Source organism: Mandrillus leucophaeus, unplaced genomic scaffold (genome assembly GCF_000951045.1).
Source record: "Mandrillus leucophaeus isolate KB7577 unplaced genomic scaffold, Mleu.le_1.0 Scaffold7, whole genome shotgun sequence".
Taxonomy (NCBI): Eukaryota; Metazoa; Chordata; class Mammalia; order Primates; family Cercopithecidae; genus Mandrillus; species Mandrillus leucophaeus.
The window spans coordinates 6,738,006-6,748,890 of record NW_012107585.1 but is presented as its reverse complement, the minus strand read 5'-3'; the positions used below and the strand labels follow the sequence as shown (position 1 = coordinate 6,748,890).

At 51.0% G+C, this 10,885-nt stretch overlaps 1 protein-coding gene across 5 annotated transcripts in view; it reads left to right on the top strand.

Moving 5' to 3' along the window:
* The window catches only part of CAMKK2 (calcium/calmodulin-dependent protein kinase kinase 2, beta), an 81,396-nt gene that overhangs the window by 59,249 nt on the left and 11,262 nt on the right, over positions 1–10,885 (top strand). For 4 of the 5 annotated variants that reach the window (XM_011964441.1, XM_011964439.1, XM_011964440.1 and 1 more), the window contains exons 8-13: positions 2,855–2,876; positions 3,022–3,110; positions 5,016–5,215; positions 5,773–5,826; positions 8,447–8,520; positions 8,607–8,694. In XM_011964441.1, the coding sequence (XP_011819831.1) occupies positions 2,855–2,876; positions 3,022–3,110; positions 5,016–5,215; positions 5,773–5,826; positions 8,447–8,520; positions 8,607–8,694 (527 nt within the window). Of the gene's footprint in view, positions 1–2,854; positions 2,877–3,021; positions 3,111–5,015; positions 5,216–5,772; positions 5,827–8,446; positions 8,521–8,606; positions 8,695–9,745; positions 9,875–10,885 lie in introns of all 5 variants that reach the window. The other variant, XM_011964438.1, reaches the window with a different exon arrangement.

Genomic DNA, 10,885 nt, shown 5'->3' with positions numbered 1-10,885 from the left:
GGCTGGGTATGGTGGCTCATGCCTGTAATCTCAGCACTTTGGGAGGCCGAGGTAGGTGGATCACCTTAGGTCAGGAGTTCGAGACCAACCTAACCAACATGGTGAAACCCTGTTTCTGCTAAAAATACAAAATTAGCCAGATGTGGTGGCACATGCCTGTAATCCCAGCTACTTGGGAGGGTGAAGCAGGAGAATCACTTCAACCTGGGAAGCGGAGGTTGCAGTGAGCCGAGATCGTGCCATTGCACTCCAGACTGGGTGACAGAGCAAGACTTTGTCTCAAAAAAAAAAAAAAAAAAAAAAAAGGTAGAAAACTCCATCTCTATTTCTAGAGGTTAAAAAATTCCCACCCACTGCTCAGCCCCAAAAGTGGTTGAACTGTCAGCAACTGAAAATAGACTTGTTTCAACAGGCCACCCTCCCTCATGCCACCGGATTTATGGTGCTTGGGTGGGTGGGAGGATGGTGCCGAAATTCATGAAGCTTGCAAGTTAAGACTTAAATAACCAAGGCAGGAAAGGCCAGAGCTGAGGGGGCCAGCGTTGGGTTGTCTGTAGAAGCTGCACCATAGCAGCATTGCCTTTGCTTTTAACTGTAGCCTGAAGCAACAGCAGATCTGCCCTAACTCACGCTGGTTGATGAAACTGAAGACGGGGAAGGCCTGGGAGAGTTCAGTTCTTTTCCTGATCAGAACCTTCTTTTTTTTTTTTTTTGAGATGGAGTCTCGCTCTGTCGCCCAGGCTGGAGTGCAGTGGTGCGATCTGGGCTCACTGCAAGCTCCGCCTCCCGGGTTCATGCCATTCTCCTGCCTCAGCCTCCCGAGTAGCTGGGACTACAGGTGCCCACCACCTCGCCCGGCTAGTTTTTTGTATTTTTTTTTTTTTTAGTAGAGACGGGGGTTCACCGTGTTAGCCAGGATGTTCTCGATCTCCTGACCTTGTGATCCTCCCGTCTTGGCCTCCCAAAGTGCTGGGATTACAGGTTTGAGCCACCACGCCTGGCCTGATCAGAACCTTTAAGCCTTCTTTTTGTCTGAGTAGCTTTCCTGTTCCCCTTGGTCACCTCAGCCCTTGGAGAGCTTTGAAACAACCCTTTGGTTTCATTAAAAAAAATGTTTTTGCCTGTAATCCCAGCACTTAGGGAGGCTGAGGTGGGCGGATCACCTGAGGTCAGAAGTTCGAGACCAGCCTGACCAATATGGTGAAACCCCATCTTCACTAAAAATACAAAAAATTAGCTGGGCATGGTGGCAAGTGCCTGTAGTCCCAGCTACTCGGGAGGCTGAGGCAGGAAAATTGCTTGAACCCGGAAGGCAGAGGTTGCAGTGAGCCAAGATGGTGCCACTGCACTCCAGCCTGGGCAACAGAGCAAGACTTCATTTCAAAAAAAAAAAAGTTTTTTTAAATTTTTGTGGGTACATTGTAGGTGGATATAGTTATAGGTTACATGAGATGTTTTGATACCAGCATGCAATGCTTAATAATCACATAATGGAAAATGGGGTATCCCCTCTGGTTTCTATTACATGCTCATCTCATCGTTGGTGTATGATTCCAGAACAACAAGCAGCCCCAAAGTCATTCTCCACTGGATTTTGAAATTGACTGTGCTCTTTTTTTTTTTACTTCCTAAAGTACAGCCTTGTATTCCCAGTTATGCTTGTCATAGCAGAATCAAATAATAACTATACCACGTGACCCAGCAATTCCACTCCTAAGTATATACCCAAAAGAACCGAAAACAGATATCCACACAAATACTTGTACACGACTGTTCACTGTGGCACTTCCCAATAGCCAAAAAATAGGAACAGTCCATGTGCCCCTCAACAGATGAATGGACAAAGAAAATGTGGTCTATCCATACAGTGGAATATCATTCAGCCATTAAAAGGAATGAAGCACTGATTCATGCACCAGTGTGGATGAACCTCAAAAATGTGCTCATGATGCTAAGTGAAAGAAGCCAGGCACAAAAGGCCACATAGTGTACAATTCTATTTATATGAAATGTCCAGAACAGGCAAATCTATAGAGACAGGAAACAGATTGGTGGTGGCCAGGGGCTTGAGGGAGGGAAGAATGGGGAGTAACTGCTAATGGGTATGAGGTTTTTCTTTTGAGGTGATGAGAATGTTCTGGAACTAGATAGTTGTGATGCTTGCCCAACATTGTGAATATACTAAATGCCACTCAATTACACACTTTAAAATGGGTAATTTTATGTTATGTAAATTTCATCTAAAAAAAAACCTGTTTTTGAGACAGAGTCTTGCTCTGTTGCCCAGGCTGGAGTGCAGTGGCGCAATCGCAGCTTACTGCAACCTCCACTGCCCAGGTTCAAGTGATTCTTGTGCCTCAGCCTCCCAAGTAGCTGGGATTACAGGCACCAGCCACCATACCCAGCTAATTTTTGTATTTTTAGTAGAGATAGGGTTTTGCCATGTTGGCCAGGCTGGTCTCGAGCTCCTGACCTCAGGTGATCTGCCCACCTCGGCCTCCCAAAGTGCTGGGATTACACTGGCGTGAGCCACCGTGCCCAATCCCCTGCCTTGTTTTCTTTGATCGGTGGATCCTCGGCCAATTTGAGCACTAGAAGTCAAGCCAGACTCTGGGCCTGGGGACGTCAGAAATTCCTGGTTCTTTGCCTTCTGATGGAAATTTAGCAAAGCAGGACCTTGGCCAGCTTGGTTCAGTGGACTGTTCTTCTCCCCAGCTTTAATATTAGTTTCTGTCTTTCTCGGTGTTTCTGGAGGTGGTTGGGAGGTGGGGAGGACAGAGAGAGAGAGAGAGAGAGAGAGAGAGGGATGTTCAGTTTCCCATGTAACAGTTTCACTCCCTTTTCTTCCCTACAGTGTTCGAACTGGTCAACCAAGGGTGAGTGTCCCAGCTCCCAGCAGGGGTGATGTGAGAAGCTTCTCGAGCTGTATAGCTGAGTGAGGTGCCACCGGGCTCTGCTCATGAGAGAGGGCAAGGGCCGGGCGGGTCTGGTTTGTGTTTCATGCGTGTGTCGACCTTTCAGGCCCGTGATGGAAGTGCCCACCCTCAAACCGCTCTCTGAAGACCAGGCCCGTTTCTACTTCCAGGATCTGATCAAAGGCATCGAGTACTGTAAGCAGGGCCTGCGGGAGGGCTCTCACCCAGTGGGTAGTTAGCATCCCGAGCGTGGGTGCAAATTGGAAAGTGTCTCTTTTCTTCCTGGAGCACAAGGAGGTGGGCGGGTGGATTGGGGTTCTCTAGAGGGACAGAATTAATAGGATATATTTATATACAAACAGGGGAGTTTATTAAGTATTAACACGATCACAAGGACCTTGCAAGCTTGAGGAGCAAGGAGAGCCCATCTAACTCTCAAAACTGAAGAACTTCAGTCTGATGTTTGAGGGCAGGAAGCATCCAGCATGGGAAAGAGACATAGGCTGGGAGGCGAGGCCAGTCTCACCTTTCACGTTTTTCTGCCTGCTTTATATTCACTGGCAACTGATTAGATTGTGGGTCTGCTTTCCTCAGCCTTCCCCAGCCCGCTGACTCGAATGTTAATCTCCTTTGGCATCACCCTCATAGACATACCCAGGATTAATACTTTGTATCCTTCAAGCCAATCAAGTTGACACTCAGTATAAACCATCATAGTGGGAAACAGAATTGTGTGAGATGCAGAATCAGGGCCAGCTGCAGAGAGCCACTCTAGGGCCACGGCCCAGGTGAGCCAAAACCCTTCTTCCTGCCACTCGGCAAAATGAAGAGCAGTAGCAGTAGTGACTATTTAGCACTTTCTATGTGCACCAGGCACTGTTTGGGGCTCTATTTTTTATTTTTTCATTTTTTGTCTCTTATTCCTGCCAGCGACCCTGGGATCAGAGTCCTGTTCACCTCCTGGAACCTGAGCTTCCTTATCTGTAAATGGGGATAACGTATCTCTCGCCAGGGCTGAGATTGGCCAGTACACATCAGTGTTTGATTGGCAGGCATCCTCTCTGCTTCTGCTTGTTAAACATCTTAGTCTTTTTTTTTTTTTTTTTTTTTGAGATTCTTGCTCTCTCGCCCATGCTGGAGTGCAGTGGCATGATCTCAGCTCACTGCAACCTCCACCTCCTGGATTCAAGCGATTCTCGTGCCTCAGCCTCCCAAGAAGCTGGGATTACAGGCACATGCCACCATGCCCGGCTAATTTTTGTATTTTTCGTAGAGATAGGGTTTCACCATGTTGGCCAGGCTGGTCTTGAACTCCTGACCTCAGGTGATCCACCCACCTTGGCCTTCCAAAGTGCTGGGATGACAGGCGTGAGCCACCGTGCCTGGCCAACATGTTAGCTCTTATCCCTGCCTGTCACATAGGATGATTATGAGGTTGAATTAAATGTAAAACGTGAATGTGAAACACCTACCACAGGGCCGGGCCCCTCACTTGGTGCTCTGCAGAGGGAGCTGCTACTGCTTTTACGGAAATCATCTTTATCATCATCATCACCCCAGAAACGGCAGCTGGGTCTTCCAGGCCATAGAGCTGGCCTGTACCATGGGCTGGTATCCAGCCAGGAGGAGTTAGCCAAGCCCTCAGTTCTGTGTGTGGTTCACATTTCAAATCGGCATGCTCAGGTCATTGTTGGTTTGGTAAATCAGTTGAGTATTGGCTGTTGGTAAATTAAACTATGTTTCGCTGTTATTCTCACTTCTGGCTGTGAGCCAAGCGCAGCAAAAACTTTCCATGCGCTGTCACTTGTGAGTTAATAACAGGCGATTACGAATTGCTGTTGGCAGTGTTCATGTGTCATTGTCGGGAAGGGGTGGGGTGATGGTGGGTTGGGACTTCCTTGAAGACACTTTCCCCCTCATCTTTTAGAGCCTGTCAGTGCGTGGCAGGTTTGGGGAGCAGAAGGTTGGAAAAGGCCTGGGTCTGTGGGAGACCAGGCACCAGAGGGTGCCATGCCTATGTCTCCAGGCCATGTGGCCGCGTAGAGGTGCTCATGGGGTTTTCTTGCCCCTATCTCCCACCTGCTGTCTACGCCTCCCCAGTACACTACCAGAAGATCATCCACCGTGACATCAAACCTTCCAACCTCCTGGTCGGAGAAGATGGGCACATCAAGATTGCTGACTTCGGTGTGAGCAATGAGTTCAAGGGCAGTGATGCTCTCCTCTCCAACACCGTGGGCACACCCGCCTTCATGGCGCCCGAGTCGCTCTCCGAGACCCGCAAGATCTTCTCTGGGAAGGTAAGCCTGGGCCTGCCTCAGCCACAGAGTTCTGCCTGTGTCAATGTCTTTTGGGCTGTAAGCAGCAGAAACTCAACGCACATAGGCTTAAACAGTGAAGCCACTGGATCATGATACTGAGGGGGTAGGCTTCAGGCTTGGCTAGATCCAGGGACTCAAACAGAAACCATCTCTCTCCATCTTTCAGTTGTTTTTCTTATTTGGTTTCCTCCACAGGTGGGTCAGGCACCCAGGGACCAGGTTACTTTCTATCATTTGCCAACCTCAGTGGCAAGCGCATTCCTTGTTCTGAATAGCTCCTGTGAAAACCCTGGGGTTGGCTCTGATTGGCCCAACGTGGGTCATGTGGCCATGCTTGAGCCAATCACTATGGCTGGGGGTAGTTGTGCTCTCATTGGCCTGGCCTGGATCCTGTGCCTGCCCCAGAGCCTAGGAGACAGGATTGGTCTCACCCCAACTCTAAGGGCTGAGTCAAGAGGTGGTTCCCCAAAGGAAAGCTGGAGGATTGGAGGCTGGACTGCCCCTTGTGCCCTCACACTAAGCTCTTTTTCTTGTAGGCCTTGGATGTTTGGGCCATGGGCGTGACACTATACTGCTTTGTCTTTGGCCAGGTAAGAGGGTGGGGTGTCCTGTCCCCTCAGTGCTGCTGGGTAGCCCCTGGGTTAATAGTCACCCTTGCAGGGAGACAGTACTTACTTAAGAGTTATTTTAGTCTGGGCATGGTGGCTGACGCCTGTAATCCCAGCACTTTGGGAGGCTGAGGCAGGCGAATCACTTGAGGTTAGGAGTTGGAGACCAGCCTGGCCAACATGGTGAAACCCCGTCTTTACTAAAAATACAAAAAATTAGCCGGGCGTGGTGGCACGTGCCTATAGTCCCAGCTACTCAGGAGGCTGAGGCAGGAGAATCGCCTGAACCCGGGAGGCGGGGTTTGCAGTGAGCTGAGATTGCGCCATTGTATTCCAGCCTAGGCAACAAGAGCGAGACTCTGTCTCAAAAAATAAAATAAAATAAGAGTTATTTTATTTCTACACCTAGATCTCAATGTGAAAAAGGATGCCTTCTCAAATGTACATGTGTATGTATGTCATAATCATATCTATGAAAAAATGATCTGTTAAAACAGAAGGATTGGCAGAGGCTCTAGAGTTTATAAATAGTTGATAAATTTAGGGCAAGGAGAGCAGTTCTGCCACCTCTCACATTTCTGAGCCCAAGACAGACATCACTAATCAATAACCGTACTCGTTCCTCCTGAGCCTGATACTGCTCTGATGTTCTTTCCATCAGGGTATTCCTAGAAGCTCTTGTTAGAGGGGTAACACTGGAATGGAAGTTAAAAGCTGTTTACCATTGTTGATTTAGGGAGTGCTGTTTGGGCTTTTCTGTTGTTGTTATTTTGTTATTATTGATATCTAGGGGCTTCTCTTTTTTTTTTTTTTTTGAGATGGAGTCTCGCTCTGTCACCCAGGCTAGAGTGTAGTGGTGCGATCTCGGCTCACTGCAACCTCTGCCTCCCGGGTTCACGCCATTCTCCTGCCTCACCCTCCTGAGTAGCTGGGACTACAGATGCCAGCCACCACACCCGGCTAATTTTTGTATTTTTGTAGAGATGTTGTTTTGCCATGTTGGCCAGATTGGTCTCAAACTCCTGACCTCAAATGATCTGCCCGCCTGGGCCTCCCAGAGTGCTGGGATTTGGGATTACAGGCCTGAGCCACCGCGCCTGGCCTTCTTGTTTTAACTCTGAAGTTCAGTTTGATTATGTGAGCAATAAAAACATAGGTTTCCCTTTCCTGAGCTTGTGTTCTTATCGAGGAAAGCCTGAGAAACTGGTCCCGTGAAGAAGTAAAGGAGTTTATAACGATTGCCTCTCAGTATTTGATTAGAAAAGTTTTCAATCATATAGCAAAGCTGGAAGAATTGTCCCGTGAACACCCAATACCCACCACCTGGATTCTACTATTAACTTTTTCCTGTGCTTGTCTGTTCATTCCTTACTCATCCCTCAGTCCATCTGGTTTCCTACTGTGTTTCAGAGTAAGTTATCACCATCTCTGCTCTTCCTTCCAAATGCCTTAGAAGGCAGTGACTAGCTAGAGCTCAAGCCACTGCTCTTAATGAAATCGTTTTCCTTAGACGGGGTGGTTCAGGTCCCTCTGTCACCTTTTCCAGCGTTTTCAGTGCCCCATGTAAAGATTCCTTTTCCAGCACACATGGCCGAGCTCCCGTTGAGTCAGGCCCTCGGCTGGGTGAAAGCATCGATTTGTCACCCAGAAGGTGGTGCAACAATAGGCTTCGGAGTCAGCTGAATCTAGGCTGAAATCGCTCTTCGTACTTCCTGGGGCACATTATTTCTCTGAACTTCTGTTTTTCTCTTCTGTAAAATGAGAATACTACTTGTTATTTCTGATGACTTCTGAGAGGATTGACAGAAATAATTAAGTATCCATTAATTCAGCAGATATTTATTGAGCCCTTACTTTGTGCCAGGAATGCACCTACTCATGGGAGAGTCCGCAGTGAACAAGACAGACAGAAATCCCTGCTTTCTTGGCGCTAACATTCCCGTGGGAGGGGTTAAACAATAAACAAATAAATCTGTACGATAATGTCAGGGATAAGTGCCACCATGAGGAGTGATGTGGGCGGTGGCGGTACTGGGGGTTGTCTGTTTTAGACAGGGCTTCAGGAAGGCCTCCCTGAGAAGGTGAGCTTTAGTCAGACACCTGCATGGTGGGAGAGACCAAGCCACGTAGATGTTGGTGGGAAGAACATTCCAGGGATGGGGAATAGTGAATGAAAACCTCAGGGCAGGGCATGGCGCAGTCCAGGCTAAGCCCTTGAAAATCACTGCTGCTGCCACAAAGTCTTTTGTGTTATTCATGTCGTTCCTATTGTTCACCTGGCAAGTGGGTGATAAGCATTGTTTGCTTTGGTGTAAGTAGGTAAACTGAGGCCCCGCTACAGAGGGAGGCTGCAGTGTGCTTGGGAAAGGTTCTAGCCCTTTGAGAGGGACATTCCTGGGCCATTCCTGGCTCCGCCTTGCGTCGGCCAGGCCCCACTCCCTTGTCTGGGCCATTCTCGGGGAGAATGGGAGCTGCTTGCCCCCAGCCTGGGCCACGATTGATTTCTCTGCTGTATCCTATGTGGAGTGGCACAGCACAGGTGGCCCTCGAAGGGCAGATGTGGCCATCATTGACTGCCACTCTGACGCTGGCCTTTTTGCAGTGCCCATTCATGGATGAGCGGATCATGTGTTTACACAGTAAGATCAAGAGTCAGGCCCTGGAATTTCCAGACCAGTGAGTATCTCCAGCCGTCCCGTATCGCTCCTGTCTGAGTTATTGGCGGTCCCGTGTCTCCCACCCTGACGCGTCTCCCTCCCCAGGCCTGACATAGCTGAGGACTTGAAGGACCTGATCACTCGTATGCTGGACAAGAACCCTGAGTCGAGGATCGTGGTGCCGGAAATCAAGGTACCCTTGGCTTGGCCTGTGCCCCGTGCTTGGAATTGTTTGGCTCAGCCCTGCCTCAGCCAGACCCCACACCCATGTGTCCACAGCGCCACACCTTCCTTGGCACCGCTGTTCTCCCATGCCCCAGGGCCTCTGAGCTGCTGGCGGCTGTTGAGTGTTGGGGAGGAAGATTTGGGCGTTGTGTGCACTGTGATTGTGGGAGTGGGATCTATGACCGGCCAGCCTGCACTTGCTCCAGCTGGCATGGGCTGACGGTATCCACCCTCTGCAGACCAGCCTGGGGCCTCCGTGCTCCACACCCTGCTCCCAGAGCTCAGGTCCTTTCCAAAGGCCAATCCCTTTGAGAAACTGCAGTGAAGATGGGAGGAAATTAATGAGCTATTCGACCTCCCCAGCCTGCTGAATCCCACCCTCTTGCACACTTTTTGGGAAGTGTACTCCCCCAAAACATCTCCACTAATACCACACACATATATCTGGCCCTTTAGGAAATCTAGAAATTTGCCTGGGACCTCCTAGGCACGTAGCTCACTGGCATTTGAAGGTCTTAACAGAAGGCAGCCTAAAAAATCATGGATTGGGGCTTGGACCCCAGGGGGCAGACTCCTGTCTGGGTCCTCTCCTGCTCGTGTCCTGCCAGCTGGTCCCACCATGCCTCCAAGTCTCTCTCTCCTGCTGTGAGATGGGGAGAATGCTGCCTGCTGTGCTCCGAGCCTCCCAGGTGTCAGGGATTGTGGCTGAGGAGTGGTGGATGCTCCTCGGGCAGCCAGGCAAGGCAGATGCCAAATTCCCGTCACTTCGGCCAAGACCTGGGGCCGGATGGAGAATCACCCCGCTCTCATTTCAGCCTCAAAGCTCCTCCCATTCTGTCTCTCCGTCTTCACATTTCTGCCCCTTCGCTCACCCCTGCCCTCTGCTCGCCAGCTGTCTTGCATGCCTGACCACAGGCCCTCGCCTCTCCCTCCTGCATGCCCTCGTGGCTCCGCTCGCTGGCAGGGCCCTCCGGGAGCCAGCCGCATCTGCCCCTCACCCCTCCTGTCGTTCGTTGAAGCTGCACCCCTGGGTCACGAGGCACGGGGCGGAGCCATTGCCGTCGGAGGATGAGAACTGCACGCTGGTCGAAGTGACTGAAGAGGAGGTCGAGAACTCAGTCAAACACATTCCCAGCCTGGCGACCGTGGTAAGGCAGATGGACCCCTGACCCACAGCAGGGACCCAGGAGCCTGAGGTGGGGCCTGGCCAGGACAGGCTGGACACAGGCGGGTGCCCGGGAGTCAGGAGATGGCCGGGGGCCGCCCCTAACCCACAGCTGCTGACCTCTGGGCTTCGGTCACGCATCAGGCCAGGTGACCCCTGCATCTTCTGAGCCAGGTTCCGTGTTACCATAGGGAAGGGGAGTTTCTCCCTCTGGAATTCCTGCTTTCAGAGCTCATCAGGGGAGAGGAACTAGGGGAAGTACTAGGCAGGCAAGGGTTGGGAGCCGGAGCCGAGGTCTCTAAGCCAGGATTCCCACCTGGCTGGAATTTTAGGCTCCAGGGTGGATGGTGTAGCATATCTCACGTCTGCCATGTGGGTAGCCACCAGGGTTAGAGGCGGGGACTTCCACGTACATGCTCAGAACGTTCTGCCCATCTCGTGAGGGTGGGATTTTGCTTAGGAGCCAGCAGGTCCCCTTTTATGGCCTTGAATTTGGATCCTGACCCAGGAAGAAGGAGCCAGAATGTAGAGTCCTCAGGCCTAACCTTTGAGGCTCTGGGAATCGCCACTGACCAGTCCCTGTCCAGGAGGGCAGTTAGCTCCAAGAGGGAGACCAGGAGTCCCAGGGATCCAGGTTCCAGGCAGCAGGCTTGGGGACAGAGACCAGCAGGTTGTCCCACCACAGCCACCTCGAAAGGCCTGGTTGCAGTTGGCCAGCACTAGTCCCAGTGGGCTGGTGGGCCCCTGGGCTCTGGAAGGGACCCGTGAGACTGGCTGGAAAGGCACAGAAGGTCCAGCTGTGAAGGATTGCCCCTGTAGGAGCCCGGATGCTGCTCCTGCTCCTCCAGCTTTGCACCTCTCCTCTCTGCTTCCCCACACACTTCCTCTCTCCTCCCAAAGCTGAGCCCTGGCTGGGGCATCCAGCCGCATCTTCCTCCACTCTTTCCCCAGCCAGGGCTGTTTGTGACCTTCACTGTTGAAGACTCACCCACAC